At 31.7% G+C, this 23,519-nt stretch overlaps 1 protein-coding gene across 3 annotated transcripts; it reads left to right on the top strand.

The window, feature by feature from the left end:
* The first annotated feature begins 10,034 nt into the window (after positions 1-10,034).
* On the top strand, positions 10,035-17,367 carry LOC110634767 (cytochrome c oxidase assembly factor 6). Of its 3 annotated transcripts, XM_058132068.1 has the most exons (5): positions 10,035-10,182; positions 10,269-10,406; positions 10,528-10,648; positions 10,826-12,673; positions 13,617-13,882. In XM_058132068.1, exons 1-4 carry the CDS (start codon positions 10,099-10,101, stop codon positions 10,834-10,836), a joined length of 354 nt encoding a protein of 117 aa, XP_057988051.1. In that variant the 5' UTR covers positions 10,035-10,098; the 3' UTR covers positions 10,837-12,673; positions 13,617-13,882. The 3 variants fall into 3 exon arrangements, with proteins under 3 accessions (XP_057988051.1, XP_021639601.2, XP_021639600.2); XM_021783909.2 differs by lacking the exons at positions 10,826-12,673; positions 13,617-13,882 and adding an exon at positions 16,972-17,367; XM_021783908.2 differs by lacking the exon at positions 10,826-12,673.
* The last annotated feature ends 6,152 nt before the right edge of the window (positions 17,368-23,519 follow it).

Here is a 23,519-nt window from a genome sequence, read left to right as displayed (position 1 = left end):
AAGAGATTCATGAGGATATGAAGTTACTAAATTTTGGCAACCCTAGATGAAGTATGAAATTGATGTTGTTGAGACTATTGTTTCCTAATTGAAGTGCTATGAATACTAAATTGTAGTTTGAGAGTAAAGAGGAATGAATATTGTGAGTGCTTCTCTTATGTAGGAAATTCGGACCTATGAGTCCAGTATTTTATTTGACCTATAACTGAAGTTGTGTAACTCTAATTGGTGTGAGGCCAATTGGAGATGAAACTAAACTCAAAATATCTCATTTTTTATGAAGGAACCCTGCCCAAATTCTATCAAATCTTGGTCAATTTACTGTCCCAATCTGGATATCCAAATACTAAACCCAAAAAAATGACCAAATAAACAATACATGTTCATTTGGCCATAACTCTATCTAGACAGGTCAAAATGACTTGAATTTTATACCATTGGAAAGATTAGACATAGGACTACAACTTTTATTAAGAACACCAAGTCCAGAAATGTCTCTAATCAAATGAAATTGTTGATGCAAGTTAGGATACCAAACTGAACTGCACCATTCTGCCCAGAATTTCCTGGACTAAAGCTCACCTTACCAGTTTTGGCAAGATGGCCAAAACTTGGTCTACAAAAACCCAAATTTAATGAAGCCAATAGTAAAATTTCTATAAGACATAGATTTACAAAATTGGTCTTTTGACCAAAATCCAGACACCAAGGGAACTAGGCCAATTTATTACATTAAATTAGTATATGAATTCTAGAAATTTCCTAAGTGATCATTTGACCCCAGAACACTCATTTAGTCATATCTACTACTAGAAAACTCTAATTAGGATGAGTCATACTAATCTGAAACCTTAAGAAATATGGCTCCAACTTTATTTTAGACATGGTCCTCAAATTATGACATAAGAACCCTAAAATGGAGGTCAAAGTTACTTGCCTGAACCCGGACCCTGACGACAGAGGGTACCTGAGTCCATGCCAGTGATTTGGCCATAACTAATTCTACAAACTTTGAAATATTGTTATTAAAATTTCTGAGTGACTATAAGACATAGGATAACAACTTCTATGAAGAACCTTAAGCCCAAAAAAGACTATAACAGGTCCAATTAATTAAACCAAGACAGACTCCAGAATCTGCCTAATTCTAGACCCAGAAAGAGATAGTGAACCAGTTATGGTTATTTGACCATAACTTCTAAAACTTAAAATAACATGATTCAAAAAGGAAAACAAAGATAACACATAGAGGAAATGGATATAAATTATTTTAACAGGTAACATGAAACCCACCATGCACTAATAGAATAGAAGGGACTCTGTCTGGGTCTCCATAAAAATGAAATGGGATAAAAAAAAATTACAAGTGAGATAATAAAATTAAATGGATATTGAATTAATATTATAAATGATAAGACAGGATAGGGTTCTCCGGCACCGAATGTAGGACGCCTTACTAGGCTACACTGTAGACGGGAGATGGGTGTTACATTTATTAGTATCAGAGCACGGTTTAGGCATTCCTAAGCATAGGTAGACTGAAAGATATAGTGTGCATAACATGCACGAGCCCTTATTTAGGAGTCAAGGTGACACTAATACAGATCTGTTCTTTGTTTCTTTTATAGGATTGATGGAGTCCGATCCTTCAGAGGAAGGGTCTTACAGACCAATGGAGGAGGAGGAGACTAGTAGTCATGCACCTGTCCACAGTCAGGGGTGAGACAGGAGAGAGGAGTCATCCCGAGGTATAGCGACTAGAACGCAGCAGGCATTTTTGGAGCAAATGACTCAGATGCTCCGCCAGTTTATTGAAGCCACCTCACAGCCTACACAACAGTCACCACTAGAGAAGTTAAGAAAGTATGGGGCCGTTGACTTTATGGGTAAGAAGGAAGATGACCCATCCACTGCTGAGCATTGGCTAAAGCGGACTAAAAGGGCGCTGAAACAATTACATTGCAACCCAGAGCAGCAGCTAGAGTGCGCTCTGTCGTTACTACAGAAGGAAGCCTATCAGTGGTGGGATACGGTTTCCAGAGTGGTACAGCCGACGGAGCTTACTTGGGACTTCTTCTTGACTGAGTTCAAGAACAAGTATATTAGTCACATATACTTAGAGGCTAGAAGGAGAGAGTTTCTAACCTTGAGGCAGAGACAGTTAACGGTTTCTAAGTATGAGAGAGAGTTTGTGAGGCTAGGTAGATATGCATGGGAGGTAATGCCTATAGAGGCAGAGAGGTGCCGTAGGTTTGAGGATGGACTGAATGATAATATTAGAATTATAGTGACGACACATGGGTATACAGATTTCTCCCTGCTAGTGGCTGCATCACTTAATGTAGAGAGAGTATGAAATGAGAAGCAGTCTAGGAAAGATAGATAGTGAAAAAGGAGTTCTGGACAAGGTCAGTCCAGTACACCAATTTCTGAGGGTAAGAGGCCCAAGGTTTCCCAGGGCCAGGGCTAGAAACAGGGGTCTTAGTTTACTCAGAGAGGAGGATAGTCCAGAGCGTCAGTGGAGAGTTCTCCAGACACCGTAGTAGAGGGATTTACCTCCATACCATTATGCACCTACTGTGAGAGGAGGCACCGATAAAAGTACCGATTGTTGACCGGGGGATGCTTCCGATGTGCAGCTATTGATCATTTCCTACGGGATTGTCCCCACCGGAGTGTTCCCACTGCCCCACCACCGACTGAGAGATCTGCCCTTGCAGCTTAGAGGCTTAGACGACCTATGAGGTCAGACATGATGGGTACATCATAGAGATCGGCTTCTGAGACCATTGAGTGACCCGAGGCCCAACTAGCACCTCATGTATATGCTATGAGGGCATAGGAGGAGCCAGAGCCGACAGATGTTGTCAGATGTATATTCTCTTTTTATAAAACTTTAGTATATGTAAGGATAGACTCTATATACGAGATGAAAGAGGATAGGTACAGTTCCTCGACTATTTACACCTAGTAAATTTCGAGAATGAAACTTTTATTAGAGGGGAAGAATTGTAACACCTTCACTTTAGGTAATTCATATATTCTACTGTTCCGATGACTAACATCTGTTCGGATAGCTAGGATGTCTGGAACTACACTCAAACTAGAGTGAGGAGGCATAAATTGACTGAATAAAGACTAAGAAAAATTAAGAAAAAATAAAAGAAATGAATTTCAAATGAGTTAAATGAGCCGGGGTCATAGCGATGGGTAACCGTACAGGAAAGCGACTGTGAAGATAGTTGATGACCCCAAACCCATGAGGAACCCTAAAAAAATAATTTTTGGGACTCCAATGAATCGTTATTGAGGTCTAAATGACATTAGAAATACCAAAGAAAATTCAGTAAAATTTTTTTATCGGTACAGACCAAAGAAAACCCGGTGAGCCTAATGAATGGCATTTTGGTCATTTCAACCTCAGATTTGAATTTTGAACTAAATGTCAATTAAAATGAGAGAAATTAAAAATACATGAAATAAATTGAAATGATGAATGATGGTAGAAAAAGCAAAAGAAAAGAAAAGAAAAGAAATTAGCTTAATATATATATATATATATATATATATATATATATATATATATATATATATATATATATGATGTCATAATGACATAAAAAAATGGCAACCAATGGGAATTCAACATCCCATTTATAAGAGATAAGGAAGACTTAAATTGAGACAAAAAAAATTCCTCTTCTTCCTTTCTCTCCACCATGGCCGAACTACACTCCTTTTAAGCTCCCACCATTTGTTGATTTTTAAGCTTGAATTTCCTCCAAAACTCACACCAAAAATTTCACTTGGCTTTATTAGAAATTTATTTTACACCTTGGAGAAGAAGTTGGCAGCTATAAGGAATAGCAATTGTGAAGTTTTCACAAGCTTGGAATTTGCTTGATCTAGGTTAGTGCACTAAACTATTCTTCTTCCTTTCATAAGCATGGAAAACATGCTAAATTAAGTTAAATTGACATGAAATCAAAAGAGATTCATGAGGATATGAAGTTACTAAATTTTGGAAGCCCTAGATGAAGTATGAAGTTGATGTTGTTGAGACTATTATTGCCTAATTGAAGTGCTATGAATGATAAATTGTAGTTTGGGAGTAAGGAGGAATGAATATTGGGAGTGCTTCTCTTATGTAGGAAATTCGGACCTATGAGTCCAATATATTATTTGACCTATAACTGAATTGTGTGACTCTAATTGGTGTGAGGCCGATTAGAGGTGAAACTAGATTCAAAATACCTCATTTTTCATGAAGAAACCCTGCCCAAATTCTGTTAAAATCTTGGTCAATTTATTGTCCCAATCCGGATATCCAAACACTGAATCCAGAAAAATGACCAAATCATAACTCTCTTTAGACAGGTCCAAATGACCTGAATTTTATACCATTGGAAAGATTAGACATATGACTACAACTTTCATTGAGAACACCAAGCCCAGAAATGTCTCTAATCAAATGAAATTGTTGACGCAATTTAGGATACCAAACTGACCTGCACCATTTTGCCCAGAATTTCCTAGACTAAAGCTCACCCGACCAGTTTTGGCAAGATGGCCATAACTTGGTCTACAAAAGCCAAAATTCAATTAAACCAGTGGTAAAATTTCTATAAGACATAGATTTACAAAATTGGTCTTTTGACCAAAATCCAAACACTAAGGGAACTAGGCCAATTTATTAGGTTAATTTAGTATATGAATTCTGGAAATTCCCTAAGTGATCATTTGACCCCAGAATGCTCATTTAGTCATATCCACTACTAGAAAACTCTAATTAGGATGAGCCATACTGATCTGGAACCTTAAGGAATAGGGCTCCAACTTTGTTTTAGACATGGTCCTCAAATTATAAACATAAGAACCCTAAAATGGAGGTTAAATTTACTGACCTGAACCTGGACCCTGAGGACATAGGGTACCTAAGTCCAGGCAAGTGACTTGGCCATAACTAATTCTACAAACCTTGAAAAATTGTAATTAAAATTTTTGAGTGACTATAAGATAGCGTAACAACTTCTATGAAGAACCTTAAGCCCAAAAATGACTGTAACAGATCCAATTAATTAGACCAAGACAGACTCTAAAATCTGCCTAATTCTAGACCTAGAAAGAGACAGTGAACCAGTTATGATTATTTGACCATAACTTGAGTTCTAAAACTTCAAATGAAATTATTCAAAAAGGAAAACAAAGATAACACATAGAGGAACAACTCTCATGAAGGATGTATGGCCAAACAGTGGCCACATCTTGACTAAATTGTTAGGTAAGGTTGAGACATCAAATCTGGACCTTGAGAAAGGTTCATAGAAATTTCGTTTTATATGATATGAAGATAATCAAAATGAATTGTTAAACATAAAGTGATAGGAATATGCATGTGGGACATATGTTTCCCATCATAAGTAATATAAAAATGTTAATAAATACTTGATAATATTAATTTGCCTAAAGTGTACCTAAGCTTACTTATGTAGTATAGGTCAATTGGTATACCAATTAGGGACTACATATTGCAGTACTACCCACAGGGATAATAATTGACAAACAACATATGTCTAAGATGATTATTCTATTGGCTTTATTCCTGCCTAATGGCCATAGTGCCAATTTTCATTATTACTGGCTTATGCCTACCCGCTGGCCTTGTACCTGATATGACCGTTGTATACTGGGTAGACATACGGATGTCTAACTAGTATACTCCCGTGTATCCAGTTTTTATAGTCTGTCATAAGTTACTTGAGAACAAATAAAAGCAATAAGCCTTAAATATAAATAAGTACATGAGAAAATCGTTAATATGAATTTTATAAGACTGAATATAAGGTATATGCACAGAAAAGATCCCTATTAGCTTATTTACTTCTAAAGTTCTAGAAAACATGTAAAATATTTTAAATACATGAAAATTGATATTTATTTATAAGGTTATACATGAAATAATTATTTTAAATTGTTTAGTTATTTTTCCTTATTTATGCACTACTAAGTTTTATGCTTAGCACGTTGGTTCTTACCATGCGTAGGTACTGAAGAGCAGCAGCAGTAGTAGGGCCTAGACCGGACTCGGACCAGATCTGTTACAGTGTAGGTTGTCACCTCATCAGTTATTTTTGGTAGGGCTCATGTACATACTAGATTTTGCATTTTGGTATTGTATGTAATTAAATGATGTAAATAGTTTTGGATTGTATATAAATTGTAAATTATTATATACGTAAACTTTATGTGAATGAAATGTAATTTATTTTCTTAAAATTGATATGAGCATGAGAAGTGATATGATGAATGAATAGATGAAATGGATATAAATTGTTTTAACATGTAATATAAAACCCATCATACACTAATAGAACAGAGAGAACTCTGTCTAGGTCTCCATAAAAATTAAATGGGATAAAAAAAAATTACTAGTGAGATAATAAAATTAAATAGATATTAAATTAATATTATAAATGATAAAATAAGATAGGGTGCTTTGGCACTGAATGTAGCATGCCTTACTCGGCTACACTGTAGACGAGAGAAGGGTGTTACATAAATTATTTTTGCAAACTACATATTTTAATTGAGCACTAATCGTGAACCCAAATTATAAATGTGAGTCCTACCATACATATTATGTCTTGAGCACATTATAAATCAAGTATAGATAAAATTTTCCTTTATCCACATATCCTAATTGGGAAGGGAAAGTATAATCTTAGATAGAGTGTTCTAGGGATAAGTGAAAGTGAAACAAAAATCTTTCTCTATCTCACCTTTTGGACATTTCCTTTCTCTCTGTAGTGTTGAATGTGGAAACATACTTGGGTTGTGAATTGAATTTCATATTTAGCTTGGAATGGTAATTGCGACTTTATTTTGTGATTTTCTGAATTATTCACATCACTAGAAAATATGTTCAACATTACAATACCCCTTTCATTCACATGTTATGTTTAAACATAAATGATGCATTTTTTAATTATTTAAATGTAGTTAAGTACAACATCACATATCTGAACTATTTGGGTTTTGCCTATCATACACCTAAACAAATTTCGTGACTCATTAAACACTTAAACTTAAAAAAAAAAAAATAAATAAATAAACTACAATTAAACCCAAAATTGCCATATCAATAGTGATTTGTTAAAAATAGTAAAAAAAAAAAACATGGCCCTATCTTTTACTGAATATGCTCTGATTCTCTTATAAAAGACTAAACTCTCTCTCTTTCTCTCTCTCTCTCTCTCTCTCTCAAATCGGTTACTGAAAAACTCAGCACTGTTGGCTGTACAAATCTAGCTTTTTTTTATAGTAGCTACCATCTTTTTACTCTTTCTTGTTATCATAATCCTCATCATTTTTTTCATCGTTTTCAAGCCTAAAAACCCCAAAATCTCCGTCAAAGCCATTTAGCTCCCTTCCTTATCTATCTTGAACAACACCATTAACTTCACCTTCTCCTGATACATTTTGTTAAGAACCCTAACAAGGTTTGCTTCTTTTACTATGATAGTACCTTACACTTCCTCTACTTTGGCTCCCATGTTGGCTTCATGTTCATTCCTGCTGGCAAGATCTACATTGTTCAAACTTAGTAATGGCCACAACATTTGCTATCCCGTCCTTTCCGTTGTCCTCCTAACCAAATGTGGTGGTGAATATGGGTCTGACTTTCCCTAATGGTTTGCATTAGGCCTCCATCGCTGGCAGTTCTTTCTTTGGGTTGTTTCACTTTTAAATCTTAATTGTAACTATATTTGTCTTAGTTTGTTTTGGATTTCGAATTAGCATATCCAAATTGTTGAAGAATGTGTAAAAATTAATTTTGGTAGTAAATTTTTTTATCGGCTGTGATCTATATTTTGAAAATTTGAGCTTTTGTTACTCCATTCTATTTTTCAGTACTCGATTTGAGTTTGTATTAGCAAAATAATTCAGGTTTGGTTATGGAGATTTTAATGCAGATGTGTGGGGAGGGGATAAAGAGAGAGTGTGTGTGTGTCTGTGTATGAATGAGTGAGTGGGTGAATGAGTGAAGAAGAGGAATAATTTAGTCATTTTATGGGAGAATTATAGCATATTCAACAAAAAGTGGGATCATTTTTTTTTTTTTAAGTTCATGTGTTCAATAGGTCATAAAATTAATTCTTGTGTGCAATCGGCAAAACTCAAATAATGTATTTAGCTTTTAATATATCAATAACTATACTTTTTCATTCTTATTGTATATATATATCTTTTAGTTAAAGACAAGAATTAATAAAATGATTAAAAGATAATATAACATTATTAAGGAACATATATAAAATATATTTTTCATATTAATATTACTATTTTGATGTTAATACTATAATTTTTATTGTTATTTTGATGATAACAAATTAAAATTGCTTTTACTATTTTAATTTCATATGTAAGAATTTGAAATGAAATTAGAACTAAAATTGAAATCAAATAAAACTAAAACTATAATCAAAATTATATCGAAATTACTTAAAACAAAACCAGAATCAAAATCGAATAATTCAAATTTTGGTTCCTAAAAATAAAAAATTGAAGATTTAGTTTCAATTTTCATTTTCAATCAGAATATCGATTAGAATTAAACTTAAAAATGAAACCAAATACTCCTAAGAAAGGGCCTGGTTCATGAGCAAACTCTTTAAATAGGATCGTGAATAGGCTCATGTATAAAAATATTTATATTAATTATTATATTTTATTATATTATAAATATTTATTATGTTATTTAGAAATGTTCTAAACAAATATATTGTTTAAAATTATGATATAATCAATATATAAAATACATTTATTAAATATAGTTATTTGTAATTTAAATTTATTTTTATAGAAAATTAAATTATTTTTAATATGAGAGTTAATCAAAATTATATAGTTTAAACTTTATGACCATAAATCTAAAATTCACTCTGTAAATGAGTTGAATTACTCGAAACTCAGTTTGATAAAAGCTCGATTTGACTCTGTTCGATTAGAACTCATTTTCTAAATGAGTCAAATTTAAGCTTATAGATATTTGGCTCAAATTTAGCATGAGTTAAGCTCAAATTCGACTTGATTTCAAAAAAAAAATAATAATAATAATTAAGCCTAAACTCTTCAGAACTCAATTTAGCTCGATTCGTTTACATCCTAAGGGTTAATGGGGATCGTATATTCCAATTGGGGTAATTGGGGAGTAGCCTTTGGGAGCCAAAAATGACAATACTTTAAAGAATTGTCAAAATTATTTTTATTTTTTATATAAATTAAATTGATTTAATTATTTTATTTTTCGTTTTAAAAAATTAAATTGAATATTGATTTAATTTCTTTGGTTGGACTCGAATAATGAGCACCTTTATTTTAACCCTCAATTTAGAGATTACAAAAATAATTATTTTATAAATTAATGAATATAAAAAATTAACTGTCATTAACCTCCAATAAACTTCTAAATAAAATTAGGATTAATTTAATTTACATTATTTAATCTTCTTTAACCCGACTCCCATCCAATAAGTAAAATAAACTCCTAAATGAGATTAAGTATTAATTTAACCTGGTTTAGAATGTTTCTAACTTGCCAAACTCAGGGTCGAATTCCACTTTCCATTCTCCTAAAAAGAAAATTAAGGATTAATACAATCATTTAAACTCCTCCTTTAACCCCACATCGTGCAATGTGATAAAATAAAAATATATATTTCTAAAGATAAAAAAATAATAATAATAATTATGCAGGGTGATAATTAAGTACGTAACTTCATTAACAGATAATAATAATTAAGTTTTAATTTTTAATTTTAAATTAGTTGATGTTGACTATATAAATCTTTTTTCATTATTTACATAAATTTATAAAAAAAAAATTATCAATAAGAGAACAAAAATCTCAAAATTAAAGAGGATTTCGTTATTTCAATTCGTAATTAATTAAAAACATGAACTAAGTCCAGCCCATCAAGCCCACATAAACATAATTATGGGCTCAGTCCCATAAATCGTCCAACGCAGCCCAGTTCATATATTCTCTGCAGAAGCGAAACTGAGAGGAGAAATCAACCAGTGGAGGGCTCTAAAGCCATGGCTATGGAAACCTACGCATCAAGAAGCCCTGACCAAATCCACACCGATGTCCTCGCTAAATCCAGACAAGCTTGCTACAAAGTACTCTCTTTGTTCTTTTTTCTTGTTAGCTCTATAAAGAGTTATGAATAGGGATCTAATCTGGCAAATTTATCCATTTTTATCAGGCTCGTGATGCTTTTTATGCCTGCTTGGAGAAGGAATCCACCAAGAAACGTACGGAAATTGGCTCGGTGGGACTTCTGTACCCATTGGAATGTAAAGGCTCGAGAATGGAATTTGAGAAGAATTGTCGCGCTTCTTGGGTAAAACTAAGACGATGAAATCCCATTTCCATCCATTTCAGATTTTGCATCTATATTGCTTTTTTTTTTTTTTTTAATTCATTACTTGATTTTTTTCCCTCCAATTTTGATTTTGAACTAGGTGAAGCATTTTGATCGGCTGTACTGCAAGAACAAGAGGGTGCAGAGGTTATTGGATGACAAAGATTCCAAGAGAGGTCCATTGTCACTTCCACAGCCTTATACATTCAAGCCCACTAACAGTTAATGTTTAAGTTATATGGATTGTCTTTGAAATAATTTTCTCTCTGTTGGATAGTTGATGAATTTAGAGTTGTACAGTGATGATATTTTGTTCTACTTGCAATTGAGCTTGACTATCTGTTAAAGTGTTAAGTTGGATATATGATAGAATATTGCTTCAATTTCTGATTTTGAAGGTGATAGCTGAATTCTGGTTCTGCCACATCAGTACCCAGATGTGATGCAAAATATGCAAAGGTTGCCGCATTTTGATGGACGATATGGATGAGTGAGGGTAGAAAAACTAATTCAGTAGAGTAGGGTCTGTCTAGGTAGTTGAAGCATAGGATCACTGATTGGAAGGTTAATGGAGCTTGCGGATGCTTTAAAGAGGATGAGGGTTGTTGACATAGTTTGAGGAAAAGACTAGAGAAATTGGTAGCATGGGTTATAAGTTGTGGTACAGTTGTACACCTCAAGTAGATTTGGATAAGGAAGTTGAAATCAAGATCTGAGAAGGTATGAATGCATTGGTTTGAGGGATTTCCAATGATTACAAGATTTACAATGCATTGTTTCCCTTTGAGGTAAAATCTCTCTCCTTTATTGATAGAACTCATTGCCATTTTCTACCAATTAATCAACAACTCACCCAAAGTCTCTAACCAAGCTACTCCCAGAATCAAATCAACACCCCCAAAAAGAAACACAACTATTTGCCTCCACTTGCATGTTACCTAAATCCAACTTCAGTTTGCAGCATACTCCTTTAGATTGAGCCTTATATCCATTCCCCAGTCAAACACCAAAATTATGAGTGGGACTTACTTGAAGCTATAGGTGTTGGACCAGCTTGTGTGACACAAAATTGTGGTTCGCTTCGCTGCCTATCATCACTGTAATTGGGTTCATCGTAATAGATCCCCTCTACTTCATTGTCCTCAACTGAGAAATTCCGCCACTAGAAAATAACTACAGCTCTAGTTCAGTGAAACGAGCATTGTTGATTGTTGTTGTCTATTACTCTTCCATGATGTCCAGCTCTCTTCAGTGAAAGTCTCATCTTTGCCACCAATGAGAGCACAGAGAGACTTATTGGGACACTCATGAAGGGGAGAATATGGTTGTTTACAGCGGAAACAACTCACAATTTTTTATATTCCTGGTGGGAGTATTGTCTTATTGCTCGTGATCTGGTGGAGGGTGCTTGAAACTTTGAGGAAGACACTGGTTGTATATTAGTTTTACTAAACCCTTGTTGGGCTTCATCTGGAGGCTTGGTAGGCAGGCCTTCGAAATGTTGTGGGTTGGTGTTTTGTTGGCTAGCATTTCCATAGCTCATTTTAGTTCCAATAGTAAGAACTAGGCTCATCCCAAAAGAAATAGTCCTCGGCCTATAACATATTGTCATCTTCCTTACTGACATGAAAACCCTTTGATCCTTGCTGCAAACTGGAGCTCTCTTTCTGTTTCTATTGCCGCTTTCATCATTCGATAGAGATTGACAGTCTCATTAGACCTAGGCCTCACCCTTATATCTTCCTATAAACTATTGAGGAAGTAACCTAGGCAGTGAGAGTCTGAAAGCTCTATCACCTAAGCTGCCCTTAACACAAAGTCAACTATACACTCTGCCAGCGTTCCCAGCTGATGGACTGCCGCCTGGTACTCATATAGGTTCTTAGCGATATTGCCTCCATAACGTTGTAATAGCTTCTGTTTTAAGTGCTCCCATGATAAATTGGGCATTCATTGGAAGAGCCAACAAAGCCAGTGGAGAGGGGCACCAATCATGCCAAGGAGATTTTGAATTCATCCTTCACTCCGTTAATCTCAAGATACTGCTCTGCATGAGCTATCCACCCCATAGGATATGTACCCTCAAACTGGGCATATCTACATTCTTTGCTGTGAACGGAGCTTCCTCTAGAAGCAGAGCTCGAGCACCCATCCGAGTGGTCGAATAATCACCAATGTGCTACTATTGAGGGCTCTGATTGGGAGCTTCGTTGTCATTGGCTGCTACCTTCCCCCTCACCATCGAGGTAAGCAGATTTTCAAGTTTACTGAATCTTTGATCCTGTTCAACTTTCAGAGACACTAGAGCTTCTCCTAGGCTGGTTAAGTTCCCTTTAACTTGCTCCACATGTTCCTCCATTCTCGTTGCGGTCATTTAGTGGATCTGGCAAGTCGAACTAATTTGTTAAAAGTTGGGAACTTGTATCAATTCAAGCCGGAAAGTAAGATTGAAATAGAGAATTCCATAATAAGGGCTTTTTCATTCAATTTGTTCATACAAGGAACGATAAGAGATGAGCAAAATAGCCGACAATAGCTCCAAATAGAAAAGGTATTTGCCAAACAGAAAATGTAGGTCTAAGGCCACAACAGAATAAACTTGCTGCAGGAATAACTTCCTTTTTACAAAATTCTTCAATCCACTTGTTCATTGATCCATTCTTTTCTCCAATGATTCCTCCCATTCTTTCCTACAGCTCCATATTGGAATTCAGTTGCTCTCCTACCTTCTTTGTACCTGCTCCTTTGCCTTATCTAGAATGCACCCTGAATGTACTTGGGCCTGGTGGCTTAACTCCACATTCCTATCGAACCAAATTTGCCAGAAAGTGCATATAGCATACATTGGAATTAAAATGAGAGTGAGTCAAGATGGTTTCGTTGTATTCAACATAGAATATTGAATGCCCTAGCACGGGAAGGAGTGATAACGGAAAGAACGATAGACCTAAAATAATGTAGAAGGAAGTAGTATCAAAAGATTCACTATTTTTTATATTAATGCGGAATTAGTTTCAAACAGAACTTAATAGCAAAAAAGGATCCATATATAGCTGACCCACCTAGTTTGAGATTAAGGTTTAGTTGTTATGTTATTCTATAGCTGCATTCTTCTTTCAAACTGTTTTGATATAATCAAGCAATTATGTTCAGCAAACTTGCTAATTAGAGGTAAATGAACAAATGTAGGTGACGATGGTACGCATGGTTATAAAGCTTGACTTGGATCCTTGGGAAGATGTAAGTTAGCATAATGGTTAAGTTATCAAGACCTATAAATTGATCGAATAAATTTAATGCAAGCTGTAATGGTACTGAGCCTGTTTATAGCATTAGAAACTAAATTACAAGTGGTGTATTTGAACCTTCCAAGAGATCCTGATTACTGAACCCTGAAAGTAGTACTTAATGACGTTGCTTTTGCTTGAATGCTCAAATATAGGTTATGCTTTCCATATTATTATTATTATTATTTACTTTTAGTGTTGTTAGGATACTTATTATTACAAATGGAGGTAATTGAATCAAACAAGGTTAGTTCTTTCAGTTGCAGTTTCTGTTTTGAGTTGTTAGTTGTTACCATTAATATCTGCTTGCTTTAAGTTAACTTACGGAAGCACATGAATGATGTTGTCCCTCTCCATTTTGGTCATGTACAATTAATATGGTACCTTAACATGCTTTTATGATTTTGTATATATATATATATATATATATATATATATATATATAATATTTTTTTTTTTTTTTTTTTGTGATTTCAAACTCCATTAAAACTAATTATTCAGCCAATATCAGTGGTAACATTGAAATAGACAAGAAAGACCCCTCATTCTGTCTTCCCCCCCTCAAGAAGAATGGCTTTTAGGATTTTTTTTCGTTTTTTATTTGGTGGAGGTTGGTATCTGCTAGTGTGGAATAAGTGGACCATAAGCTGCTATTAGGAAAAAAAGAAACAACTAGCTCAAGGGTGGAGAGGTTGGGAATCTAAAGTTGTACACCAATTTGCTGTTAAAATGCTTCAGTTACATGTTCTCCTAACTTTCCAAGTCCAGACTCTGGAGTGTATTTGAGATTGTTGCAGATTGTTGATAATCTGGTTTTGATTCATACTCCATTATTAGCCTCTTTTCATGAGATCACTCTTCTTGCTTGTCGGAGTAAGTACTTGATAACTGAGGTGATAGTTCATGATTGCTGATGAGGTTCTTCAATAAAATGGATGCTTTGCAAATAGCGAATTTTGGAATCAACGGGCTAGAAATATTTGTCAGGTTTTGACATGAGTTATTAAGACTTTGATCTAAGGTTGTGAAAGTTTTATCCAGCCATTGTTTTTACCTATATAATTTCATTCTTTGTGATTATGAGAAATTTGTGATATCTGACTTCTTGATCTTGGTTGCAGTGACTGTTCAGTTAGAAAGTGTCTGTTAAAATTTTTTCTTCTATTTTTAGTGGCCATTATTTTCCAATCCCTACAGAAAGTCTACTGCATATTTGGAAATGGGCAGTGATGAAGACTATTTATAAATTTAATTGCTCAAAAATATGCCACTTGAGGGAATCAGCGAGTCAAATGAATGACCAGGGCTTGAATCAAATTGCCCATGACTTTTGCTTCTTCAATCTTCTGTATTTCTCTTTTCAAGTTTGCTGTGCTCTAACTGGAAAAGCATGCTAAATTTGTACCAGAAATAATTATAGAACACTGCAAATCAGTTGCTAACAAGTGGCATGTTGCCTCCTTCAGTATTGGTTGAATTAGTCTTTGTTGATTGCAGCAAACTCATGTCTTAGATTGAAAGACTCATTCAAAGCCTGCCCATTGCAAATTGAACTAAGATGGATGAAATAAATAGACAGTAACTTGTATATTGTTACAATACTGAATTGGAGTTTGTATTTCTCTTTTACAAGCTACTGGTCAACTGCAATGGAGTACTCCCTCCGTGTCCATATTTCTCTGTCGTTTGCGGTTTAATTTTCTCAAAATGACAGATAATTTTGAACAAAATAATATTTGAAAAGTGATAGATAAAAGTGGACTGATTGCCAATTTTTGAAAAGCGACGGATAAAAGTGGACGAAGAAAGTTAATGGGATGAGATTCCAACGCATTATTTTGCCTACCAAACATTTCAGCACTTAAAAATTGGTGAAAATAGTTTTTGGCTGATGAAATTAATAAAATATAGAGTGCATGCTCTTAATGCATGAATTGGAAATAAAGCAAACTGGAACTCTGTAACATGTTGAATATTATGGGCAGTGAACATTTTTTATGTACTGTTTTGATTTTAGAGTTGGGGAAACAGCATAGTTTGTTTCCTTCTTGATATTACTAAAACTTCATGCATTTATTGAGGATGGTCATCCCATATGAGCAATGCCTTTGGGTATGACCTGGAGTGGGATGTTCCAAATGGCAATAAAAAAAGTTTTTACTTCACCTTTATTTTGTTCTGCAACATAACTTGAATGTTTATAAGTTAGTATCATAAACTCTATAAAAAATTCATAAATTCTCATTTGAAACATAGAACTGGGCCATCAAAAATTATTTCACATACCTGGTAGTTTAAGCAAGTTTGAAGCTGTTTAACATAGTTGGGAATTACTGATTTCAGTTGTAGGATACTTCTCAATGCATATTGAATGGGTTCAGTAGCAGTATAACACAAGAATAAGAGATGTGCCCTTTGTTGATTCTTGAAAATTTAGTTGTTCAGTTATCTGAGATCTGGATTTGTAAGTTCAATAATTGTAGAGTCCAAATGAATTATATTGGTTTACATTTCCTGATAAGTTATTTCTTCATTTTATCATACACTTTGATGGGCATATTGCAGTATCTTGTCATGTGTCTGCCATGCTGATCTCTTTTTTCATCTGCTGAGTCGGTGGGTTTTAATTTTTGTGATTCTTCTGGAGATTTATGTTGCTTATAGTTGTATGCTTGCACAACCAATCTAGGACCCCATCATGGCCTGATTTGTGATAGAGTTTAAGGAGCAATAACGCATTTTTTTGGGGGGCATCAAAACATGTGTGCACTAGTGAAAAAAGAAAGTCATTGTAGTGTTGCCTTGAGCATGAACCACTGGCAGTTGATGGTTGCATCGATTTTTTTTTTATTTAGTGGATGGTGTGGATCTTCTTTCTCGAGCTTCAATGAATTTGAAGCAGTTAAATATTAAAAAAGGGGCAATTTATAATTTAGTCCCTGAGGTATGATAAAAGTCACTACTTAGTCCTTTTTTTTTATGAAAAATAAATTAGTCTCTAAGATTTGTTTCAATAAATAAAATAGTCATTCTATTAAAATTTACAGTTAATGAGTTGAAAACTATAATAGTTTAGTCCATTACATTTCATTTTTTATAAATAGTTTAGTTTCTATAGTTTTAAATTTCTAATAATTTAGTTCCTTTGATTTGAATTGACATCTCGATTCTGGTTGATTAACGGTGAATTTTAACAAAAAGACTATTTTGTTAAGAGAAATATACTCTGGGACTAACTTGTTTCTCATATTTTCTAGGAGCTAAATTGTAAAATATCAAAACAAAATAAAAATAAAAATGATGAAGAGAGAAGCATGAGCGAGGGAGTGGTCTTCAATGCAAGAGGTATCACCAAATACTTAAAAAGAGTGTAAGAAGACATTATGTTGTTCTTTTAAAGTAGTTTGCAAACTGTCTGTAGTCTGAACTCACAGCTAGCTCTGATTAATTCCTTTCAGAACAATTGCACTGACTGCCCTATTTTGCAAATGTTTAGGCAAAACTATTGTTTAAAATTCCCAGAAATATTTGAATGAATTAGGTACAGAGGATCGCTATTGCATTGACAATTAAGTAGTATGCTGCAAGTATGTTTATACTCACATGTGCCTTTATGTCAATGCCTAGTAAATTATTATATTTGATATTTGTGAGATCTGCTGAGAAAATGTTTTCATTAATTTGATCAAATCTTGGGAAAGTGGAAAGGAATTCCATATCAAAAGTCTTTTTGAATCCCACTTATTATTAAGATTATATTTCAAATGGATATTTTTAATTTATAATTTATTTTTTTAATGAATAAAATTATATTATATAGTGATAAATTTATAAAAAAAAAAAAAATCCACTTATTCTGGCAGGAAGGTTCTGACGAAGTGAAAACGAAAGGAGCAACCTTTCTCCTGACACGCCGGGCTTAATTATGTTGACAGGGGGAAAGATAGACGGCTAATGTCAACTTGTCTCTTTAGTCGCAGCCCACTTAATTTCTTTTGGAAATTTCCTCCATTTATGTTTCTTTACCTAACAATAAATATTATTATTATTATTATCTTTATTAAAATTTTTATAATAATTAATTACGAGAGAAATACTATTTCTATCTATTTTTTTTTGTTACATTTGAATTTTGTATAATAACTAATAAAATAAATAAATAAATTTAATTTCATAAATATATACTAATAATTGATTAAATTTTACTTTATTTTATTTAATTATTTTTTATATAAATATTTATCGTATTTAGTAAAAATAAAAGTAAAATTTGAAAAAAAATTAATGCCATTGATTTTCTAAATGCAATATGATTTTAGATAAAATAAAATTTTAAATTTAATAAATAAACATAGATAGAGAAAATATTTTTCGTCCAACAAGAGAGAAACAGCGCCTTAATTTTTTTTTTCTTTTCTAAAAATAATTAAAGTGAGATCCAAATTTAAGAGTCGGTGACTTTAAAGTCCACTTTAATTTCAATATGGAATAAAACTTAATTTGCTATGTCTAATTCCTAATTTAGCTTATTTTTAATTTTTAATTTAATTTATGTAAAAATTTTGATTTATGTTGAATTTAACCCAATCTTCTTAAATTGTTTTACACATTATATTTATTAAATATTTAATTATTTTTTATTTTTAATATTAAAACATTATTTTATATTTTATAATTAATTAAATTAAAATATAAAAAATATTATTTTAGTATTTAATATTATTAATAAAAATGAAATATGAAAAAGATATTGTTCTTATATTTTCATATAATTAATTAAAATTAAAAATTATAATACTTATACTTAATTATATTAAAAATAATAAAAATGTATTTTTATTTTCATATAATTAATAAAATTAAAAATTATTATGACAATAAATTTTAATATTAAAATATAAAAATATTATTTTATATTTCCATATTATTAATGTAAAAAAAGTAAAATATAAAAAAATTAACTAATTATATTAAAAAATTAAAAAATAATTAATTAAGTAATTAACATTAAAAATATTTAAAAAATAATAAAAAAGATCAACTCACCTACTCACATATCAAGTGATGAGTCTATTACACATTCTTCAATGCTAGGTAAAATTGGATATAAATCAAAACTTTTGTATTAAATTAGATAAAAAAAAAAATTTAAATAGACTAAACTTAACCTCCCCCATTAAGTAAACAGAGCAAATCCAGCTTTATTTCATCTTTTTTCGTCAAAAATAGAATATATGGACATACAAATTAAAATCCAGCTTTATTTCATTTCATCTTTTTTTTTTGTCAAAGATAGAATATATGCATATACAGATTAATGATAAGAATAAATTATTATTAAAATCATGATAATTTTAACATAATTTTTATTTTCATATAATTAATATTCATATACACTCCATCATTGATATAGAATCCTAAAAGGCTAACCCCTAGTAAATAAGTCTGTGTCGATTCTTCATGTTATAGAATTGAAGCCGATTGATAGCACTTTCACACTTTTAAACATACTAATTTTTTCTGTGTATTGCATATTATTGTATTCATTATATACAAACTCTTAATATATATATATATATATATATAATTTTTTGTTAGTTTTATATATATATAATATAATATTAATATGGTATTATAAATAGTATATTTAATCATTTAAATTAAAATATTAATTTTCATATTACTTTAATTAATTATATAAATAAAATATTTATTAATTTAAGAATTATTATAATAAAAATATAATAATAAATTTTAAGAATATAAATGGATGAAGATGTATAAAATTAAAATAAACTAATTATAAATATAAGTTAACTCATTGAATTAAATTTATTTAAACTCTGTTATTTTACTTTTTCTTTTTGAATGATTTGTGTATATTTTATTTTTTTGGTAATTTTAAATAACTTTTATAATGAGATTGCATAATTAGATTAATATATAAAAAATTATTTATAAAATTAAAAAAAAATAAATTTTAAAATCTGTTTTGTAATTTAGTACATTATAAAATTTTTATTTTCAATACATTGATGTCTTGAAATTTTATATTCTTATATTGTTTAATACAAATAATTTTAAAATCCATTTAATCTATTATTTAATATATTTAATGATTTTTTATTTTTTAAAATTATAAATTACATTATATATGTTGTAAATACATTTTATATTAAAATATAAATATAAAATTAATCATACATTTTTAGTTATTTTATAATAATAATAGAATTAATACTCTTAAGTAGTGAAATTGTTTTTTTTTCTCTTTTTTTTTTTTATCTTCCTCTCTTTTTTATTATTTTCAAAATATAAACCATAACAACTTAAAATTAATATTGGGAGGAGTATAATTTTTCACATAAATATATGCAAAAATATAATTAGTTTTCTTATAACCCTATGATAAAAAATCAATGACCTAGTTAAGATTCCCTAATAAATTAAAAAATAAAAAAAATATGTTTATGCATATAAGGATATTAACAAATTATAATTAATCTACATTAAACTAAGTAGACCAAAAAAAAATTAAAATATCATACCATATCATATAAAATGTATTTTTTTATATAAGAATATATTAATGATCTCCAATATTATTTGATACATTATTATTAAATATAAAAAAATAAGAATATCAATTTATCTTAATTTATATAAATATCATTAAATTTGCAAGGATATCATTTGATACATATAATAATAACAAAATATTAGAGATCATATTTATGTGTAACTACTCTCATAGTAATGATACTTGTGATATACAAAAACTCAAAAATTTTAAAGACTTACAAATAGATTTTGCCCAATTGAGAAAAAAAGACAAAAAAGAAAATATGGTGAAAAAAAATTATGTTATATGTCAAAATTAATTACGCTTTTGATCCAATTGCACAAAAATAAAGTGTTTAAATGTAAAGTTTATCAGTTACTATTTTTTTAAAAGAAAAAATAGCTACAAATTTATAAAAAATAAAATATTTGCCATTAAATAGGATTAAAATTTCATATAAATAAAATTTTTATTTAATTATATAATTAATTTTTAATAATAATTTTATAATTATGCTAATTAAATAGTTAATTTTTAATAGTAATTTATAATTTAATATTATATAATTATAAATATTTAGAATAATCAAAAAAATAAATTAGTGAAAGTGAGATTTGGTGTTTAAGATTGTTTATTAATTTTATTAGAATAAATAAACTAAATATTTTTAATGAATTAATAATACTTACAAATTAAGAATATATAATTATAGCATAATTTTTGGTATAAGCAATATTACTATTCTACAACTCAACTCAACTAAGCATTTATCCCAAAGATTTGGGGTCGGTTATATAGATTCGCTTTCTCCACTCTAAACGATTTTGGGTTAAATCCTCAGAAATGTGTAATGCTTCTAGGTCATGTTGTACTACTTTCCTCCAAGTCAATTTAGGTCTACCCATTTTTTTCTTTCTATCCTCTAACCTAATGTGCTCTACTTGTCTAACTGGAGCCTCCGTATGTCTACGCTTCACATGACCAAACCATCTCAATCTCACTTCTCTCAACTTATTTTCAATTGGCACTACTCCTACCTTTTCTCTAATACTCTCATTATGGACTTTATCTAGTCTAGTATGGCCACTCATCCACCTTAACATTCTCATCTCTGTAACTCTTATCTTGGACGCATACGACTCTTTCAGTGCCCAACACTCACTACCATATAACATAACCGGTCGTATGGCTGTATGGTAAAATTTTCCTTTCAACTTATTGAGAATTTTACGATCACATAAAACTCCCGTGACACGTCTCCACTTTAACCATCCGGCTTTAATACTATGACTAACATCCTCCTCACATCCCCTATCTACTTGAAGGACTGAGCCTAGATATTTAAAGTGATTACTTTGGGACAGTACAACTCTATTCAAACTAACTCCTTCCCTATCACCAATTTGGCCTTCACTGAACTTGCAATGCATGTATTCTGTCTTCATTCTACTTAACATAAAACCCTTTGACTCTAGAGCACTTCTTTGAAGCTCTAGCTTTCTATTAACTCCTTTTCGTGTCTCATCTATCAGAACAATATCATCCGTAAATAACATGCACCAAGGAATACTCTCTTGTATATGTTTTGTCAATTCATCTAAAACTAATGTAAAAAGGTAAGGGCTTATGGCTAATCCTTAGTGTAATCCAATTGAGATCGGAAAATCTCTTGTGTCCTCTCCCACTGTGCGCACAATAGTAGTTGCTCCTTCATACATATCTTTCAACACTTATATGTACCTAATAGATACCCTCTTTTGTTCTAACACATTCCATAAGACATCTCTTGGAACACTATCATAAGCCTTCTCTAAATCAATAAAAACCGTTTGTAGATCTTTCTTCACATCTCTCTATTTCTCCATCAAGCTTCTAATGAGAAAGATCACTTCCATAGTTGAACGACCGGGCATGAAACCAAATTGATTGAGAGAGATAGAAGTATCATGACGTAGTCGATGCTCCACAACTCTCTCTCACAACTTCATAGTATGGCTCATGAGTTTAATTCCCCTATAGTTTGAGTAACTCTGTATGTCTCCCTTATTTTTAAAAATAGGTACTAAAATACTCCTCCTCCATTCATCAGGTATTTTCTTTGAGTTTAGAATCCTATTAAATAATTTAGTTAATCATGCCACTCCCATATCTCCCAAACACTTCCACACTTCCATACTTCAATTGGTATTTCATCAGGTCCACAGGCTTTACTCACTTTCATTCTCTTAAGTGCTTCCTTTACTTCTAAAGATCTAATCCTTCTAGTATAATTCACATTCTTTTCTATTGTTCTATTGTCTATATTCACGCTATTACCATTTTGACTATTATTAAAGAGATCATTAAAATAATTTATCCATCTTTATTTAATGTCCTCATTTTTTACCAACACTTTTCCTTCTTTATCCTTAATGCACCTAACATGATTGAGATCTTGACATTTCCTTTCCCTCCTCCTTGCTAATCTATAAATATCTTTCTCTGCTTCTTTAGTTCCAAGTTTCTCATATAACTTTTCAAAGGCCTGTGCTCTTGTTTGACTAACTGTCTTTTTTGCCTCTTTCTTTGCTATCTTGTACTGTTCATATGCCTCATTATTATCACATTTAGGTAATTTCTTATACCATTCCCTTTTTCTCTTCACTGCCTTTTGTACTTCCTCATTCCACCACTGTCTCTCTTTTGAGGGTGGTCCATGTCCTTTAGACTCTCCAAGTACTTTTCTAGCTACTTCTCTAATATTTGATGCCATCTGTATCCACATATCATTGGCCTCCATATCCAACTTCCATACTTCGGACTGGAGAAGCTCATTTTTGAACTTTACTTGCTTTACTCCTTTGAACTCCCACCACTTTGTTTGAGCTACACTATTTCTTCTGACCTTACTTGAATTATTCCTAAACTTGACATCTAAGACCACCAACCAATGTTGACTTGTTAAAGCCTCTCCTGGAATGACCTTGCAATCCTTACATAGAGCGCTATTTGTCTTCCTGGTTAAGAGGAAGTCGATTTAGCTTCTATGTTGCCTACTTTTGAAAGTCACTAAATGTGACTCTCTTTTTATAAAGTAGGTATTTGCTAGTATTAGGTCGTATGCCATAGCAAAATCCAGGATGCTTTTTCCCTCCTCATTTCGACTGACAAAACCAAAACCTCCATGAATATTCTCATAACCTTGTCTATCACTTCCTACATGTCTATTCAAATCTCCACCAATGAAAACATTTTCTTCATTCT

Source organism: Hevea brasiliensis, chromosome 13, assembly GCF_030052815.1.
Source record: "Hevea brasiliensis isolate MT/VB/25A 57/8 chromosome 13, ASM3005281v1, whole genome shotgun sequence".
Lineage (NCBI taxonomy): Eukaryota > Viridiplantae > Streptophyta > Magnoliopsida > Malpighiales > Euphorbiaceae > Hevea > Hevea brasiliensis.
The sequence above is the reverse complement of the archived record's forward strand: the minus strand, read 5'-3'. Positions and strand labels throughout refer to the sequence as shown.